Source organism: Carlito syrichta, unplaced genomic scaffold, assembly GCF_000164805.1.
Source record: "Carlito syrichta isolate Samal-C Ts95f unplaced genomic scaffold, Tarsius_syrichta-2.0.1 Scaffold304708, whole genome shotgun sequence".
Lineage (NCBI taxonomy): Eukaryota > Metazoa > Chordata > Mammalia > Primates > Tarsiidae > Carlito > Carlito syrichta.
The window spans coordinates 339,668-359,916 of NW_007248804.1; the positions used below are offsets into that span (position 1 = coordinate 339,668).

At 46.5% G+C, this 20,249-nt stretch overlaps 1 protein-coding gene across 3 annotated transcripts in view; it reads right to left on the minus strand.

Annotated features, from left to right (window-relative positions):
* Nucleotides 1–5,006: 5,006 nt before the first annotated feature.
* The window catches only part of SNX1 (sorting nexin 1), a 49,655-nt gene continuing 34,412 nt past the window's right edge, over nt 5,007–20,249 (minus strand). For 2 of the 3 annotated variants that reach the window (XM_008060713.2, XM_021713740.1), the window contains 10 exons: nt 18,049–18,190; nt 16,446–16,524; nt 15,923–15,998; nt 13,363–13,476; nt 13,079–13,172; nt 11,817–12,022; nt 8,026–8,169; nt 6,694–6,774; nt 6,157–6,228; nt 5,108–5,543 (listed from right to left, as the gene is read on the minus strand). In XM_008060713.2, coding sequence (XP_008058904.1) covers nt 5,493–5,543; nt 6,157–6,228; nt 6,694–6,774; nt 8,026–8,169; nt 11,817–12,022; nt 13,079–13,172; nt 13,363–13,476; nt 15,923–15,998; nt 16,446–16,524; nt 18,049–18,190 — 1,059 coding nt within the window. In that variant the 3' untranslated portion in view covers nt 5,108–5,492. Of the gene's footprint in view, nt 5,072–5,107; nt 5,544–6,152; nt 6,229–6,693; nt 6,775–8,025; nt 8,170–11,816; nt 12,023–13,078; nt 13,173–13,362; nt 13,477–15,922; nt 15,999–16,445; nt 16,525–18,048; nt 18,191–20,249 lie in introns of those variants that run through there. The other variant, XM_021713739.1, reaches the window with a different exon arrangement.

Consider the following 20,249-nt stretch of genomic DNA (forward strand, 5'->3'; position numbering starts at 1 on the left):
AAGTTGCCCAGGCGGGTCTCGAACCCGCGGGCTCAGGCAATCCACTCACCTCAGCCTTCCAAGTAGCTGGAACTACAGGCGCGCGTTACCACGTCCGGCTAATTTTTTGATTTACTGTAGAGATGAGGTCTCGCCAAGTTGTCCAGGTGGGTCTCAAACCCGTGGGCTCAGGAAATCCACTCACCTCAGCCTCCAAAAGGTGCGGGATTACAGGCTGAGCCACCGAGTCCAGCTTGCCCCATCTTTAAATAAAACAAAGCCTCATTCTACTAGCATCTCCCCCACTACGAACTACTGGTCTCCCTTCCCATGCACTATCAGCACTCATTGTCCGCACTGCTTCCCCTCACATCTGCTCCAAACCTGCCTGCTTCCTGTGTTACCTGTGTGGTGAAGGGCTTCACTGTCTACCCTGGTGTCCACGCCAGAGGCCTAAGAGCCTGCTGGTCACCTCCCTCCTCTGGAGGCCTCCCATCAAATCAGTGATCAGATCCCGCAGTTCCAACCCCACATCACGAACCTTCTCCGAGGTCTGGCCCACGATTACTGCCCTCCTCAGTTCTCCCAAGGGTTGGGCTGAGACTAGTTGCTCTTTGCTGCTCCTGGTCTCACACAGTCTGATATGTCCCAATCACAACGTGACCATGTGACTTCCTACTTCAGCAGCCTCCCACACTTACTAGGGAATGTTCAAATGCCTTACAAATCACACCAGGCACTGTGTGATCTGGCTCTTGCTCCTTATTCACTGTGGGCTGCCTTGCTGACCTGGTTTTGGCCACACAACGCCACCTGCATTTCCCTAGATGTGCCTACCTCACACTGCCAGACAGACAGAAGGCAGAACAGTCCCAGCAGAAGGAAAACATCTCTTCACTTTTGAGGCACACTTCAAGCATCGCATTCTCCAATCTCTCCCTTCTGAGTCCCCAGATGGAACGACACCGCCTTCTGTGCACCTGTCATTCCCTGCAGCCTTCTGGTTCAGTTCCCCCAACCCGCTATCAGTCTTCTTCATTTCCATGTCTGCGGACTTTTTACAGAAGGACACGTGTCCTAAAGACAGCTGGCCCCATCAGCCTCGGGATGCAGGAGGCTGAGGAGGGAGTCTGGAAACCAGAGGAGACTCCATTCCAAGGAAATAATAAAAACAGACTTACGTCAAGATGACTGTTAGATGGAACTTAGCAAAGCAAGTAGAATTTATAAAAATTAAGTCTCTGGAGAAGAGAATTACAAACATAGAAAAGTGGACAGACTAGAGTAAACCTATGGGGCTAGAATCAAAGTATCAGTGTGTATTCATAATTTTTAATACCTATTTATGCCATCTACCTCTACCTCTCATTATTTCCATACATCTATATTTCCTTGCTCTATCTGCTTAGAGCCTATAAGCGATGACACTACAGTGGCAATGAGCCCACTGAGCACCCAGATCTTGGTTTCTAAATATCCTTCTCTATTAAAAGGAGTCAAGACTCCCTGGAGAAATGGCTGACTCCAGGGCTGGGGCAGAAACATTCAAAATGAGCCTGGCACACCTTGTTATGCCAGAAATTAAGGAAGTGCTCAAAAAAATAATGAGGACAAGTTAAAAAGACATAGCCTGCTATAAATCTGGGATGCTCTGAAAGTCAAAATAAAAACAAAGCAACGGCTTGCAACTCTGAGCAAAACAGGAATCCACGCGTCCATACGGATAAACAAATTAATAAATGCATGGGGAGAAAGTATGCTTTTCTTTAGAAGTAGAATGCCATATAAGAAATGTACAAGGCATTATGGAGCCAGGAAATACATTGATCAATCATGATAGTAATAACTGATTTAGGCAAAACTAATCATCAATTGATACTATAGTGAATGAGGAGCAAAATATTTACATAATCTCAAATTATTACTTGTTAAGTGCAAAGGGGAAGACAGTAAGTTTAAAGTGGAGAAATCAGCCAGGCTCGGTGGCTCAGCCTGTAATCCCGTGCCTTTCGGAGGCTGAGGTAAGTGAATTGCCTGAGCCCGTGGGTTTGAGACCTGCCTGGGCAGGCGAGACCTCATCTGTACAAGAAATCAAAAAATTAACCGGGCGTGGTAGCGCGCGCCTGTAGTTCCAGCTACTTGGAAGGCTGAGGCGGAAGGATCGCCGAAGCCCAGCAGTTCGAGGTTGCAGTGGCCGGGAGCGGCCACTGTCCTCCAGTCTGGATGACAGAGTGAGACTCCAATTCAAAAAAAAAATAAAATAAAATAAGTGGAGAAATCTGGGCCAGGTTCAGTGGCTCAGCCTGTAATCCCAGCACTTTGGGAGGCTGAGGCAAGTGGATTGCCTGAGCCCACAGGTTTGAGACCCGCCTGGACAACTTGGTGAAAGCTTGTCTCCATAATAAATCAAAAATTAGCCAGGCGTGGTAGTGCACACCTGTGGTTCTGACTACTTGGAAGGCTGAGGTGGTAGGATCGCTGGAGCCCAGCAGGTAGAGGCTGCAGTGGCCAGCAGCATGCCACTGCATTCCAATCTGGGCAACAAAGTGAGACTCCAATTAAAAAAATAAAAAAGGACAAATCTGGCAGGTGATTTAACCAGGTGAACAGAGCTAACATCAGCATTAATGAGACCAATTGACATCACATACTGATTTAAGATGCATTGATGACACATCACTTCTGTGATATTCCTGCCCAGAATGCAAGCCCTAATCTGGTCACGTGGAACCATCAGACAAGTCCAAATTGAGGAACATTCTACAAAATAGCCTGCAAAAATGTCATGGTAATGAAAGACACACACATACCCAAAAGGGCCAAGGAAGGTTTCAGCGTTGAGCAACATTTGTAATCATGTGTTACAACTAAATGTAGCATGTGAACCTATACAAGGAAAAAGAACTGCTATTAAGGGCATTATTGGGACTACTGACAAAAATTTAAATATGAACCATGGATTAGATAACAGGATTACATCACTATGAAGCTTCCCGATTTTTTTTTTTTTTTCTTTTTTGAGTTGGAGTCTCACTCTGTTGCCCAGACTGGAGTGCAGTGGCCGCTCCCGGCCACCGCAGCCTCGACCTGCTGGGCTCTGGCGATCCTTCTGCCTCAGCCTTCCAAAGAGCTGGAACTACAGGCGCGCGCTATCACACCCGGCTAAGTTTTTGATTTATTGTAGAGATGAGGTCTCATCAAGTTGCCCAGGCGGGTCTCAAACCCACGGGCTCAGGCAATTCACTCACCTCAGCCTCCCAAGGCATGGTATTACAGGCTAAGCCACCGAGCCCAGCTGCTTCCTAATTTTTATAACTATGTTTAAATTATGAGAATGTCCTTGTTCTTAAGAAAATGCATATTGAAGTTTTAGGGAGTAAAAAGGGTACACTGTAATTTACTCTCAAATGATTCAGAAAACACAATATGTAAACATGGGTAAAGCAAACGGGGTTAAATGCAAACACTTAGAAAATTTGGATAAAGGAGATATATGTTCTTTGTGATGTTCCTGCAACTTTTCTGTAAATCTGAAATTACACTAAAAATTTTAAAGTTACCAAAAAGAAAAGAAATAACAAAAAACCCAACCAAGAATCTAACAACAAAGGATATATCAAAATTATGGTACAGTCACTCTATGGAAGCCTTAAAATTATGTAACTTTACAAATACCATTTGTGAATATATATAACAATATGGAAAAAAATGCTTTGTAACATGTACAATGTTGAATGATAAAAGCAGGATACAAAATATTTTGTGTGTCTGTTATTACAACGCAAGATGTAAATGCAAGCGTATAAAAAAGACTGGAAGGACAAAATCAAAGGAGAGGACAGAGGGTAGAGGCAGGGAGGGTAGGGAGAGAGTGATTTTTTCCAAAGAATTCAACCCATTTAAGAAAAGCACCTGCATCATTGGCACTTCTCCTGGTGCTAGGTATGCTTACAGGAAGTCAGCACCATTGCTGCATTCTCTTGCCTCGGGCTGCCCCTTCCCAAACTAGCCACCCACCAAAGAGAACTGAGAGCAGAAGAGGACCTGTGGCAGGATTCCCATGGTAGGCAGGCAGCAGCTTTGACTCACAGGGGAGTTTCACAGTCTGTTCTGGCCAGTCAGCTTAATCAGATGTGGGGAAAGCCCAGCCTTGATGGAGACTCCAGCCACCTCTGGCCAGACTAGCAGAGAGCTGTTTGAAGGCCCTTTGGCTTGTGTTTACAACACTTGGGGGCTCTTGCTGGCACACTCCTTCCTGGGCCACAGACAGTGAAGCTTCTTGAACCTCACAAGGTTTAGGAGCTCTTGGATTTGCCTACCTAGAGGCAGCATGCCTGGCTCTCAAGTTGACAGGGATAAAGCATGGAGTCCTTTTCGTCTTTTCCCCCTTCAGTCTGTTGAGGATGTGTTTGATGGGTGGCCACAAGAAGCTTAGATCATAAGACTTGCCATCAGAAGGCAAAACTCAGAGAGCCCAAGGCAGCTTGGTGAAACAGGGCCAGAAGAAAACAAATGTTTGCCTCCTTTGCAGAAGAGGTTTTGCCCTCTTATTGTAAGAGATGTCTTTAAAAATTCTTCCCTAAAGAAGCAGGAATAAGCTGGGCTCGGTGGCTCAGCCTGTAATCCCGCACCTTGGGAGGCTGAGGTGAGTGGATTGCCTGAGCCTGCAGGTTCGAGACCCGCCCAGGCAACTTGGTGAGACCTCATCTCTACAATAAATCAAAAAAAAAATTAGCCAGGAATGGTAGCCTGTAGTTCCAACTACTTGGAAACCTGAGGTGGAAGGATTGCCGGAGCCCAGCAGGTCGAGGCTGCGGCGGCCGGGAGTGGCCACTGCCCTCCAGTCTGGATGACAGAGTGAGACTCCAACTCAAAAAAAAAAAAAAGAAAAAGAAGCAGCATCAGGAATAAGAACTAAACAGATTAAGAGAACCTCAGAACAAGTAGCCGAGGTAGGTAGAGAAAGAGAAACCCCATTTCCATAGGGAAGCAGCAGCAAAAACTTGTGAACTCCTATAGAGAGAAACTTAACTATACCTAGGCAACTTCTTGGTTAGGAGTGTTCCAGACCTGATTCCCAACTGTTCCCCAGCTTAAAGCAGAAAGCACCACCATTCTGAGTCACATGTCCTGATTTTAAAATATTTTATTACATAATCTTTTCATGGCACCATCAGGAGTAACAGAAAACGTTATTCCCAGTTCCTAAACCACATCCTGAAAAATATACATTTGTATTTATATATTTATATCATACTGCACCCCATCCCATAATTCCACCACCTATTGTAGGTCTTTTGCTTAAAGCAGGAAACTATTCTCTTAGGTAAGAAAATATATGTGGAAGCTAAATGAAACATCAGTTAGAGTATCTGGGGACAGTTGGTCATGGGGGCAGGGAAGAAGGGATTAAGTCCAGCCTAGGCAGGAGCATCACTGGGGTCCATCAAGGTGGAGGAGGACAGCGTATAAAAAGGCAGCGTCACGCAGTGGGCTCTGGTGTCCGTGGCGCATTAGGAGATGGCCTTCGCCTCAGGAAGGAAAGCCTCCCAGTACTTTGCCAGCTGCAGAGAAGGGGGCAGTAAGCAAGCGCCCCCCGGGGGCGGAGGCCGAGCCAGCCTGGGAAGGAGTGAGCACAATGCAGTCCCCACACATCTCACCCGCAAGGGAAGGTGCCAAGCAGATGCAGAGGCCAGTCACACTGCCCTCTAGACTTTGGGCAAGTCCCGGTGGCAAGAGCAGGCTCTGAGGGCAGTCTTGGTGCAACCCTGAAGGTGGCAGCCCTGCAGATGCTACCCCTGTGCCCAGCTCACTGAGTGTCTCACGGGGGCCCTGGCTCCACATACGGATTGGGGCCTCAGTCTCAAGGGAGTTAGGTGATAACACGGGTGGCCACTCCAGGGACATGGAGTCACAGGCAGAGAGAGATGGGGTTTATCCTCACTCCCTCACTCACTGACCACAGAATTAGGGCAGCAGAGCTGGCTCCTCCTGCTTAGCAAAAGACACTGTTGGATGTTCCACGTTAGAGCAGCAGGGCCTATTTTCAATTATCGATGACAGCAGGTCTCAGCCCCTCAGAGGCGGAGACTGCCCATCTTGTCACTAAAGCCCCAAGTGGGTGGCTGGTCTTTGGAGTAGGCAATACAGGGCGAAAGTCATGCACAACTGACATACCTGCTGCTGCGAATACAGGAGTGTCTCAAGGTACTTGATCACGTGGTTTTTGAAGTCCTTGGATTTCTCTTTCTAGAGGAGATAGGATTCTACATTGACCATCCAGATAGCTGCTCCTTTCCCTTTTGATGGGACGGAAGTGTTTATTGCTGACCAAGGCCAAACACAGCCTCAGAAAGTAGAGCCAGCAGCTGGAATAGCTACAACTTCCAGCCAAACAGCCTCTGCCAAAGCCTTGCAAGGCTTTCTTGGAGGGCAGAGGGTAGGAAGGGGAGGAGAAAGGATGGGAGTTCAAGAATACATGGCTACTGCAAGCTTTGTTTCGTGCCTGATGCCTTACACTTAACAACAAGTGTATGAGAGCCATGTGCCTTGAGAACGAGCACACACGTCCCAGAGAAGGCCATGCCTGTTCACAAGAACTGACACATCCTGGCACCTCTGTCGATCTCCCTATCCAATAGACTTGGACAAAACCGACAATACTACTAACACAGGCGCTGCGCCCTAAGTTAGAAGTAGGATCCTCTATCTCACCTCAAACCGTATCACTTCTTTTCGGACCACTGTTGAAATCCTTTCAAAGTCTCTTTCATACTGGGTTACCCGAGACTCCCACTGGGAAGAAAGAGGAAAGAAAGCATCACTTAATATTCTGGCATCAGCTGTGTTCGGTGGCTCAGCCTGTAATCCCGCGCCTTTGGGAGGCTGAGGTGAGTGGATTGCCTGAGCCCGTGGGTTCGAGACCCGCCTGGGCAGCAAGACCTCATCTCTACAATAAGTCAAAAAAATCAGCCAGGCGTGGTAGCGTGCGCCTGTAATTCCGGCTACTTGGAAGGCTGAGGCGGAAGGATCGCCGGAGCCCAGCGGGTCGAGGCTGCGGTGGCCGGGAGCGGCCACTGCACTCCAGTCCGGGCAACAGAGTGAGACTCCAAAACTCAAAAAAACAAACAAACAAACAAACAAATATTCTGGCATCATTATTAAGCCTTTACATTTGGACACCAATTCTATGTAGCAGACCTCAGTTTATCAGTATGTCTGTCTGTCCCTCTGGGTAAGACTGGAAACCACAAGGGATTCAGCATGTAAGTCAGAGACCAGCAGATGGCCACCTTGGGGGCTGGGTAGAAAGAGGTATCCTGTGCCCCAAGCCAAGCCTGGTCTTCGAGATAGCACTGGTACTCTAGTAGCCTCAGTTTAGGTACTCACCAGCAGGGCTGGAAGGCTCAGAAAACTGAAGTTAGTTCTCACGAGGAGGCATATCTATTTGTTTTTTTGTTTTGTTTTTTGGGTTTTTTTTTGAGTCAGAGTCTCACTCTGTCACCCAGACTGGAGTGCAGTGGCCGCTGCCGGTCACCGCAGCCTCAACCTGAGCTCCGGCGATCCTTCCGCCTCAGCCTTCCAAGTAGCTGGAACTACAGGCGCGCATTACCACAGCCAGCTAATTTTTTAAAATTTATTTATTGTAGAGACAAGGTCTCGCCAAGTTGGCCAGGCGGGTCTCGAACCCACGGGCTCAGGTAATCCACTCACCTCGGCCTCCCAAAGTGCGGGGATTACAGGCTGAGCCACCGAGCCTGGCCTGAGGAGGCATATCCGAATCACCCAGGTAGTTTTTCAAAGACCCATGCCAGGACCCCTCTTGCAGAGACTCTGATGTGGCAAGTCTGGGTGGAGTAGGAAGAGAAGAGGGGGCCAGGCCTCAGGAAGGCCTGGAGTCATTCTCAGAGGCTTCCCCAGCAGCTACGGCCCTTCAGAAGCCAGCAGCTCTTTTGCCTGCTGTGGGTTGAGCATCTGGGTGGGATGGGACCAGGACTCACTCAGGAACTCGCAGAATACCCTGGCTGGGCTGCCCTGGGGCCTCACCTCTACGATCTCCTCCTTGGCCTGCTGTAGTTTGTCAGGCTTGTTGGCCCACAGCAGCCGAGCCTCGGCCTCCCGCTTCTTCTGCAGTGTGGCTTGAGCGTCCTGCCAGCGCTGCCATGTCTTCATGCGCTGGTCAAAGGCGGCCTGTGGGGTAGGGGCGGGCAGGGGCACAACCACTTCTTCAAGGGCTCTGCCTCACGGGGAAGCTCTCCCAGCAGCTATGCCAGGGAAGGACTGCGCAAGGGCAGGTTCTACAGCCATGTGCTAGTGCCCAGTTGGGAAGCTGAATGTCTAGAAGCGCAAGCTTGGGTAAGACTCCTCTCTAAGCTTTCAGCAGGCCAGTGCCATGCTGCTTCATGCTCCTCCCTAGGGCTAGATGGCTGGCTGGGAACACAGGAGGTGGCCTGATGCCAGTGCCTAACACTATGGTTTCCAAAGTATCACCCTTAGACCAATTAGTCCATGTACCTATATACTTTCCCTAAGTGCCTGCCACATGCTAGGAGCTAAGAACACAGTGGATGAAACCCACAGACCCACTTTCGTGGAACTTGCTATCAAACTGAAAGGGTCAACAAATACCAACAATTACAAGTAGACACTTAAAAGTATGCTGGATACTGGAAAAAGAAGCAGGGTGCCAGAACATAAAACCAGGGACCCAGAGCTCGGCCTGGGAGACATGTCAGGGAAGTCCAACCTAAGGAAGCAACCTTGAAACTGACACCCAAGTAGCATGCATGGTTAGCTTGAGATAAATACGCCTTTAAACAAACACTTAAAGCCACCAGAGCAACAAACTGCTTTCGTCCCACCCATGTGCTTGCTTCAGCAGCACATATACATCCCAACCACACACTCACCTGCTCTAGGTTACCACGAGGCCTCTAGAAGCCACCCAAAGTCTCCTTGCTGGTTTTCCCCGTTTCTATTACCTTGACTACAATCGACATTTCCAGGGAAGGATAGCTGTTGGCTTAAGCAAACCATCCTTCATCCCACATTTGCTTAAGAGGTTTCAGAAACAGATCCAAGACCTAGGCCTGGTGCCAGCCTTCCAGCCCTGTTCCTTTTGCTCTGCCCACTTCCCTGCAAAAGTTTCCTGTATGTTTTCTCTGCCTCCTTAGCATGAGCCGTTGCCAAAACGTGAACCTTAGGGAATATAATACCACCAAACTCATCTGCCCCAGCATTGTCACTGCTGCTTCCCTGCAATTTCTTTTGTTTTTTTGAGTTGGAGTCTCACTCCATCGCCCAGGCTAGAGTGCAGTGGCACACTCAGCCACCCCAGCATCAACCTGCTGGGCTCCGGCAATTCTTCCGCCTCAGCCTTCCAAGTAGCCAGAACTAAAGCACGCTACTATGCCCAGCTAATTTTTTGATTTATTGTAGAGATGAGTCTCGCCAAGTTGCCCAGGCTGTTCTCAAACCCGTGGGCTCCCAAAGTGCTGGGATTATAGGTTTGAGCCACTGCACCTGGCCTTTTTGAGTTGGAATCTCACTCTGTCACCCAGGCTAGAGCGCAGTGGCACGCTTATGGTCACCACAGCCTCGGTCTGCTGGGCTCAGGCAACACTTCTGCCTCAGCCTTCCAAGTAGCTAGAACTACAGGTGCATGCTATCATGCCCAGCTAATTTTTTGATTTATTGCAGAGATGAGGTCTCACCAAGTTGCCCGGGCTGGTCTCGAACACCGGAGCTAGGGCAATCCTCTTGCCTTGGCCTCCCAAAGTGCTGGGATTACAGACTTGAGCCACTGCGCCTTAACACCTCAATGTCAAAGGATCAGGTAAAGAGGTTGACTTCATACCCAAGCAAGCCTCAATCTAACCCACTGGGCTAACAGTGCTCCAGGTTCAGAGAAGGGCAGAAAAATAACCTTTGTTTGGCCTGGCACAGTGGCTCACACCTAATATCCCAGAACTTTGGGAGCCTAAGGTGAGAGGATTGTCTTAGCTCACAGGTTCAAGACCAGCCTGGGCAACTTGGTGAGACCTTATCTCTACAATAAATAAAAAAATTAGTCAGGCATGGTGGTACATGCCTGTAGTTTCAGCTACTTGGAAGGATGAGGCGGAAGGATCGCCTGAGCCCAGCAGGTTGAGGCTGCGGTAGCCGTGAGCGTGTCACTGCTCCAGCCTGGGCAAAAGAATGAGACTCCAAATCGAAAAAAAGAAAAAAGAAACCTTTGCCAGCCCCTGATCATGAGGCAGGGAGGGGAAGGGTCTTTGAGAAAGACCCCACGTCCCAGCCCACAGAGTTCTAGGCAGGGCTTCCCTCACCCCTGTACATACAGGGGCACTCTACCAGGGATCATATGCAAAAACTGTGTTCTCCAGAGACCTCCAACAATGCCTGGCCCAAAAAGTTTCCCCCTAGCTAGGGACCATGGCTCGTGCCTGTAATCCCAGCACTTTGAAAGGCCGAGGCAAGATGACTGCCTGAGCCCAGGGATTTGAGACCAGCCCTGGGCAACTTGGCAAGACTTCGTATCTACAATAAACCAAAAACATTAGCTTGGTGTGGTGGTGCACGCCTGTAGTTCTAGTTACTCAGAAGGCTGAGGCAAAAGGATCACCTGAGCCCAGTAGGTCAGGGCTGCGGTGGCATGCCATTGCACTCCTCCAGCCTGGGCGACAGAGTGAGACTCTGACTCAAATTAAAAAAAAAAAAGAGAAAGAAAGTTCCCCCCAAAGAGTGCCCTTCCCTGGGATGGCTCTCCAGTCTAAGTAGTCTGACCAGTTCTAAGAATTACACAGCAGGTAATTTTTCAAGTCTCTTATCACGCTGGAGTTAGCAGCAAACCAAACAGCAAAGGGAGAGGGCCATGAGCAATCTCACAGGCTAAATCAAGCAACTCCCCTAAGGAGGAGGCGAGCCTGGGAGCACCTCAGCTCTTGACACAACACAGAAGCTCCCTGGTGGGAGATATGATGGAAACAGGGAGTGGAGGGTGGCACCGTTTCAACTCAGAGGCTCACACATCTTGATCCCAAGCCGAATCAGGGGCAGACTTAGACCCTTATAGGGTAGGCACCAGGCTCCCGCTTGGTTCTTTCCTCTGTGTCAGGGAGGCCATGTGAGAGCTAATACCACTGCCCAGTCAAGCTCTCTTAACTGTCCTGAGGGCTCATGGGAAACCAGAATGCCCTGGTCACAGGAGAAAAACTGAGGTGCTTGACCTGAGGGCAGGTTGCAGTGTTGTCACCAGTGTGGTTTGCACAGCACAGGAAGGGCTCCAGTGATAAGCTCTCTCAGCCCCCTGGCCACGCTCCTCCATGCAGGACCAAACCAGTTCTGTGTAGTTACCTGACTGCCCACACTGGAGGGACAAGTGGAGGCCAGCAAGAGCTCTTACCAGGACAAAGCCGCCGCTTACTGTTAAGGAGGCAAAGACCAAAGGACTGAGGAAGTCACTGCTCCAGGGGGCCAAGAAAGTAGGTCTGTAAGAAGCCTTGCTTGAAGAAAGGCACACAGAGGATACTGTCCAGCTCCAACTATTAGGGGGCACCTACTTGGAAATTCAGGAGTGGACTTTTTCTCCAAATGCATCTAGGAAACGTGGCAGTGGGCCTCAAAATGACTCAGTGATAACTAGCTGAGAGATAAATAGATTGTTTGGTTTACAGGATACCATCTGTCTTTAAAGTAGAGAAGTTACACCTATTTATCAGCTATTATGGGATGAAACCTTTTTGGGAAGGGAAAGAACAAAAACAAATCAAATCAAGGGGGGAGGAAGGGGAGGAGGGGAAGCCGGGTGGAGAGGAGGAAAGGAAACAAGAGCTTACACGGACTATGGCCAGGAGGCGAATGTAGTCACTCAGGAGCTCAGCAAGAAGGAAGAAGTCATTGTTGGCCTGTTCCTGGTGGAGCTGCTCAATTTTTTCTTCCACCTCAGCCAGCTGGGAGAGTGCCCGTGACAATGCTGTGTTGTCCTCGGAGCTCCCAAGCATGGCTAGACTCTTTGCAAACTGGGCTGTGTTCAGCGCTAGCTCTGGAAGGAAGAAAAGACAGCAGAGGTTCCTCTATCTCACAGGAAAAGGGACAGGGCAGCTGGCATTGCATTGCACGTCTGACACCTGAGAGCTTTGCAGCCCAGTCACCTTCACTATAGCCAACTGTATCCAGATGCAAGTGCCTGCAGCCCACTGGCAGGAGGGAGAGGCCCGCTGCCCAGCTTCACTAGGTCAGGCCTGCCTGGAGGAAACAGCTCCAGCATTCCCGGAGAACCAGTTAATACAAACAGGCCAAAGGAACGATTCTTACTGTTATACTAAAACTTATGAACTGCAACCTCTCTGCAGAGAGTGAGTGTACATGCATACTGCATAGTCTTGCATCCGTCAGAACATACATGAGCAGGGAAAACTCTTTCTGTAAAAGAGCCAGACAGTAAATGTTTTAGGATTTGCAGGATATACATGTTCTCTGCTGCAGATTCTTTTCCCCCAGCTCATCCCTTTAAAAATGTAAAAAACCTAAATTTGTAGCTCATGACAATAGGCCTCAGGGCCAGACTTGGCCCACAGGCCAGGACATAGTTTGCCAACCCTCAGGTTACAGGTCTTCTGTTTAGATTTCTAATTATCAGCATGTTTAAGGCAGAGAAGGAAAGCATTCAAACTTGGAAATTTCCACTAGCTCTTAAGCAAATTTCACCAAAAAAAGGTGAAGAACGGTTAGGAGGCATCATGTGGCTTCCCTGCATTTATGACTTGCTGGTTTGACCATGTAGCTAAAGCATGTATGATATCATTTTGGATGTAAGCCAACTCAAATCATATCCAAAGAAGCCTGCATACTCAGGTCAAGACATACATGGGATGGCGTCCCTGCACCCCTCTCTGGTAGAAAGTGAAATGCCCACAGGGAATGAGTAATGTTTTCTGCTAGGAAATGCAGGGCATATCTTTTTGATCAGAACATCAGGGACAGATGGGCTGAGAATTTCAACTTGGATGGCTGAAGCCTGGGAACAGCTTGCTCTCCCATCTCCAGCTTACTGGAGACATCAATTTCTCTCAGCTGAGTGCATTTGAGAGGTTGTTACCTTTCCTGTGGTTGACTAGAGTTTCTACAACAGCATGCAGTTTCCGTAAGCGCTGCTCCTCACACTCTACCTCCTGGAGCTTCTCCTCAAACCACTGAAACACACAAGCCCAGAGCTTTAATGGAGAGTACTTGTATAGGTACAATGTGCAGCCTTTCCTTAGCAGGAGTTCCCCCCCGCCACCCGAAAGAAAGAGGGGCTGGTTATCTCAAAAAGAAAAAAAAAAGATTCTAATCCCCTAAGTCTGAGGAGTAGGGGAAGCTGAGAGGTACAGGACTACTCACAATGTCTGATTCATTCATCTTTATGGTCATTTTGCTAACTGCATCTGTGGCTTTGTTGAACATCTTGAGGAGACCAGCACCACTCAATGTCTGGGTACCCACGGCACGTGGCAGCTACAAGACCAAGAAGGCGGGGATGGCAAGTTATCTGCTGCCCCTAATTTAGGTTCAGAAGAATTAGTATGCATCAGATGGCATGACGAAAACTTGCCAGACAAATCATATGAACTACAGATTTTCAGCTTTTGAGATTGTGTCCCACCTCAAAAAAAGATAGACTGGGAGTGTTATATGGCCAAGAGACCTCAAATTGAGATGGTCTGCCCACCCAGGCATGAACTGCTTAAACACCAACCATACTTTGGATTAGTATACTCTGTTCACAACCTAAGAGACTTTGAAGCTGTGCTGTGACTACACTAGGATTTTCTTCAGGGAACAAATGTCCAAGGACAGGAGCATTATTTATTCAGATCGAGGCTACTTTTAGGGATGACCTAGTTAAGCCAAGCATGCCACATATTTAGAAACAATTGACTGATTCAATCTTACCACTAATCTTTTAAGGTATGGAAAGAATGCTGAAGAATCTATAATATACATAGCATACTGTGCTAAAAAGTTACATTTTAGTGCTCAGGACTCCAGTCTTCTAAGGTATGGAAAGAATGCTGAAGAATCTATAATATACATAGCATACTATGTTAAAAAGTTAGATTTTAGTGCTCAGGACTCCACTACAGCAGATCTAAACCTGGGGTCATTTTGCACCCTAGGGGACATTTGGCAATGTCTGGAGATGATTTTTGTTGTCACAACCGGGGAGAAAGTGCTACTGGCTTCTAGTGGGTAGAGATGGGGTACTGCTAAAACATCCCATAATGCATAGGGCAACATCCACAACAAAGAATTATCTGGCTTGGAGCAACCACAGTGCCACAAACAAACTCTGCTCTAGACGTATGAAGTGGGGATGAGAGGGTGAAAAGGCAGAATGGGTTTAGGAATACCCAAAGGATGAATTAAAAGATTTAAAGCATTTGAGAGAATTTTTAATTAAGAAATTTTATTTTGGAGGAAAAATTCCCATATGCTTAGTATCATTTTCTTCACTAAAGTAGCATATACTATATGCAAATTTTAAAAAATTAAAAATAAAAAGCAGAATGATAAATCTACCCTGTCACTTACTTTCTTCTAGCTTTCTTTCCTGTGAGATAAAACTCTATTTTATTTTAGTGTTTCTTCTGACCCTTAATGACTTATCTGTTTTTTGTTTTAATTTTTGTAGAGACAACGTCTTGCTATGTTCCTTAGGCTGGTCTTAAACTCCTGACCTCAAGCAATCCTCTTGCACCTAGCCCCTGACTTATGTGTTTCTACAGCTATATTTATATGCAGTTTTTCTTTTAGATAGAAAATATAGTTTATTGAGAAATTAAATTTGAGAGAGAGAGAGAGAGAGGAGATTCACCTCCCCAACGAAGGGGAGGGGATCAAAGCTTAAGAAAACATGGCCTAGTCATAGCTCAAAGAGTACATGGCCACACCATAGCTTAGCAAGGCAATGGCCCTATATGTAGTTTCATGTTTCACATCTTATAATTATTTTAATATATACCTCCATGTACTAACATTTCTGTATATTTTCTTTTTGTGATGAGAATCAGGTATTTGCTATATTGATATACTTTACCTAATTCTTCAATTGTTAGCAAGTGGACTGTCCTCAATTTTTCACAATCATAACTAGCCTATACAGAGATTAAAAAAGACTGTCCACTAGAATCAACACTTTTCCTACATGGCAGTTCTGTGGTCTATGATGACTGGTTTTTAACCAATGCCCCTCTTGGCACAAAATATGAATTCAGAGCTGTGTAGTAACGCATGAAAGACATGCCGAGGACTTGCATTTTGTCGATCCAGTAAGATGATACTAGGTGGCCATTTGACCTCTACAATCAGTTTCTTTTTTTTTGAAAGCAGGATTTATTGAGAGGACAGAAAAGCTCCCACAGTGGGAGGGGACCAGAAGGGGTTGTCTACAACCAGTTTCTTTTGACTACAGATAGAGATTTTTTTATTTCTTTTGAGTTGGAGTTTCACTCTCGTCACCCAGGCTGGAGTGCAGGGCACACTCACAGACACCGCAGCCTCGACCTGTAGGGCTCAGGCGATCCTTCTGCCTCAGTCTTCCAAGTAGCTGGAACTACAGGCACACGCCACCATGCCTGGCTGGTTTTTGTGATTTACTGTAGAGATGAGGTCTCACCAAGTTGCTCAGGCTGATCTTGATTTCCCGGGACTCAGGCAATCCTCTCGCCTCTTTTTTTTTTTTTTTTATAGGAGGCCTTCCAGGGGGTACCAGAAAGCCCGTCAGACAAATTCTAAAAGGACTGCAACACTAGTTTCCTTTATTTCAAAGGCTGAAAAATACTTGTCACTCTCTGGGTCTCAAAGAAAACTAGGATATAGTCTAGTACCAGTAACTAGATTAACTAGTTTCATTTCATTGTGGCAAATATAAATTATGAAACTCAGTCTGTACAATACTAACCTCTTCTTTTTCCAAGAATTCTCTGACATCAGGGTCCTGTAACATGGTAGGATGATTCACAATCCTCTGAAGGTACCTAAAGGGTAAGCAGTTGTCAACTGGTTAGGCAAGCTGGCCTTAGAAGGTTGGCTTTGGGCATCATCAAGTGCTGGCAGTGATATCATGTCTTTCATCACTTAAAATATCCTCAAATAAGGTACTAAAGTAGGACTCGGCACATTCAGGTTCACAATCTTCACAGTTCCAAAAAGGGACAGAAAAATAACTAGTCAGAAAGAGACCTAAGAGCCATTCGTATTTGACTGTCTAAGACTATGATTGTCAGCTTACTTAGAATGGGGAAAGAAGATGGCCTATTCTAAGGTGGGAAGATAAGGAACTTGGGAAGGTAAGAGATATCACGGAGGTATAAAATTTCAATTCACTTAAGTTTCATCTCTAAATTTAATGTCTCTGGAAAGCATCAGTTTCAACTTCTCACTTGTTCTCACATTATTCAAGAAAATGACTGTATGGTACTTACCTTTCTAAAGCAGCCCTCCGTTTTTCAAGAAATTCTGCAGAAGAAGAATCTTCCTTCCCAACTTTCACTTTTGTCATTCCTAAATAAAAGGCAAAATAATCATAAATCATTATGAAAAGGAAAAATCTGTAAATTTTTTTAAAAAGCCAACAGGAAGAAAGGCAACAAGGATAGCACTAGAAAACACAATCAAAACCCACTTCTGTGTCAAGAGCAGGCAAAAACAAAAGGCTCTTTACACAAGAGCCTTTTTTTTTTTTTTTGAGTTGGAGTCTCACTCTGTCGCCCATTCTGGAGTGCAGTGGCTCCGGGTCACCGCAGCCTCGACTGGGGCTCCGGCGATCCTTCCGCCTTCCAAGTAGCTGGAACCACAGGCACGCGCTACCATGCCTGGCTAATTTTTTGATTTGTAGAGATGAGGTCTCACCAAGTTGCCCAGGCGGGTCTCGAACCCACGGGCTCAGGCAATCTACTCACCTCAGCCTCCCAAAGGCGCGGGATTACAGGCTGAGCCACCGAGCCCAGCTAAAAGCCATTTTTAAAACTAGTCTCCAACTGCTAAAGATTCTAAACTCTGGGACTTGCAGACTGAACATTTTATAAAAGAGAGGCCATGGGACTCTGAGTACAAACATTAACTGATAGTAATGGGAATATTCTTCCCCCCATCCCCAATCCAATTGAGTACATTTCATCCCAGAGAGAACAGCAATCATTCATTTAAGACTCTTGGATAAGCTGGGATCGGTGGCTCAGCCTGTAATCCCGAGCCTTTGGGAGGCTGAGGTGAGTGGATTGCCTAAGTCCACGGGTTTGAGACCGGCCTGGGCAGCGAGACCTCATCTCTACAATTAAAAAAAAAAATCAGCCGGGCATGGTAGCACATGCCTGTAATTCCGGCTACTCGGAAGGATCGCCGGAGCCCAGCAGGTCGAGGCTGCGGTGGCCGGAGCGGCCACTGCACTCCAATCTGGGCAACAGAGTGAGACTCCAACTCAAAAAAAAAAAGGACTCTTGGATACCAATACAAAAAAACCTGTAAGCAAAAACACGGCCGGGCTCGGTGGCTCAGCCTGTAATCTCAGCACTTTGGGAGGCCGAGGTGAGTGGATTGCCTGAGCCCGCGGGTTCGAGACCGGCCTGGGCAACTTGACAAGACCTCATCTCTACAGCAAATCAAAAAATCAGCCAGGCGTGGTAGTGCGCGCCTGTAGTTCCAGCTACTTGGAAGGCTGAGGTGGAAGGATCTCCAGAGCCCAGCAGGTCGAGGCTGCGGTGGCCGGGAGCGGCCATTGCACTCCAGTCTGGGTGACGGAGTGAGACTCCAACTCAAAAAAAAAAAAAAAAAAAAAAAAAGAAGCAAAAACACTCTGGAGGGTAAAACCAGAACCTCCAACTACACCCAAGAAAAGAGAGAGCATGTCAAAATATGCTATTTCTCTGACCTAAAGGGTAGAGAAGTGCTGGAAATATCTCTTTTCTAACTATTGCAGGTTGAAATATACACTGTTAATAGAAGTATTCTCATATACTAAGAAATATATTCCGGAGAGAACGCAAAGGAAAAAAAAAATCCAAGTGGGATTATTGAACACAGGCTTACCTATTAGACTCTTCTCAGGTGGAGGGGGAACAATAAAGCCATTCTGAGAATGTTTCTCTGACAGTTTCTCATAAAGACCCAGAAAGTCACTAAATCTTCTTTTTACTGCAAACTGTTTACTTCTGAACATTGGTAAGCTCGTCTTGAAGACAAAAAAACACAAGGCAATTTCATTCCAAATGGAGGATGAATGATTATTTTGAAAGACATCCAGCTGACATTAAAGGAATCCATTTCACAGATCCCTACCCTTTATACACCTGGCAAATAATTGTCTCCAGGACATAGATTCTTAAACTATTTTGTGCTATTGTCCTCTTTTTAGCAGTCTGGGAGCCTCAGAAGCCCTTCTCAGAATAATGATTTTAAATGCATAAAATAAAATATATAGGATTATAAAGATAAGCAATTAAATTCAAAATAGTTTCATTCCCAGATTAAGAATCCTAGCTCTAACAAAACAAAAGTACAATTCTAGTTTAGAGTTAGAATTCTGTGGTCACCAGTAACCCATTTATCCTTAACCAACATATTTAAGGGTATTAGCTGCTGGAATTAAAGCAGCCAAACTAAAGAAAAGACAGACTAAAGAGTGCTTCTAAGAGGGAAAGCGGGGGCGGGGGCCGAGAAGAAATTTCTAAGATATAGACACAAAATTGTCATGGGATCCAGAGCTATGGAAGGTAGACCAACAAGAAGTAGAGAAACAATACAAAGGATACGTTTAGTAAAAAAACAAAAAAATCCATCATAGCAAAAGTTCACTTTAGGCTCACCAGATAGGCAAAATTTAAGGAAGTTGTCTTCACCAATTGCTGGGAAGAGTGTGAATCAATAGAAACTTTTTTTTTTTTAAGGTCAGGGTCTCACTCTGTTGCCCAGGTTGGAGTGCAGTGGTATGATCATGGCTTATGGCAGCTTCGAACTCCTGGGCGCAGGCCACCCTTAAGCTTCGGTCTCCCAAACAGCTGGAACTACAGGCACATACCACCACACCTGGTTTATTTTTCTACAGAGATGAGATCTTGCTATACTGCCCAAGTTGGTCTTGAGCTCCTGGGCTCCAACAATTTTCCCACCTCAGTCTCCCAAAGTTCTGGGATTACAGGTATGAGCCACTGTGCCTGAATCAACGCAAACTTTTACACGCTGCTGATGGGAGTATAAATTGGTAACGAGACTATAAAAAAGTTTGTATTCCAAACATTTGCAGTACCTGTGACCTAGGGGAACTACTCCTGGTTATACACTATGGAAAATGTATGCACTAGAAACGTGCAAGAAATTTCAGAGTTCAGTTACACAAACCGGAAACACGTTCAGAGCAGGAAATGTTCATGACAGGGAAACAGATAAATATTTTATGGCATACAGACTATAGCTATGCCCATCAAGGATGGGTCTGAGAAACAATGCTAAGAAAAGAAAGCACTATTTTCAGCATGATACTACTTTTGTGAAGCTCAAAAACAAAGCAAAACAGTATATTAGAGAGAGAGAGAGAGAGAGAGAGAGAGAGAGAGAGAGAGAGAGAGAGAGAGAGAGATTTTTTTCCCCCAAGTTAGAGTCTCACTGTGTCCCCAGGCTGGAGTGCAGTGGTACACTCACAGCCACCACAGCCCTGACCTGCAGGGCTCAGGTGAACTTTCCACCTTAGCCTTCCAAGTACCTGGGACCACAGGCACGTGCCACCAATCCGACTAATTTTTTGATTTATTGTAGAAATGAGGTCTTGCCAAGTTGCCCAGGCTGGTCTCAAACCCATGGACTCAGGCAATTCTCTCACACTGGCTTCCCTAAGTGCTGGTATTACAGGCATGAACCACTACGCCTGGCCTTAGACAGACTTTTTTTTTAAAGAAAATGAGAGACAAGCCAGGAGAGTGACCATCTCTAAAGTATGAGGCAGGGGATATGCCAGAAACACGCATCTAAATTCAATAGTATACATTTTAAGACTGGTTCAGGGGAGCTTCATTTTATTATGCTTCACAAGTTGCATATAACATTGTGTAAGTTTTATATGCACTGATATCATATAAAAGTCCAGGTACAGTGGCTCACGCCTAATTCCAGCACTTTGAGATGCTGAGGTGAGAGGACCGCCTGAGCCCATGGGTTCGAGACCAGCCCGGGCAACTTGGCGAGACCTCATCTCTACAATAAATCAAAAAATTAGCCGGGTGTGGTAGCGTGCACCT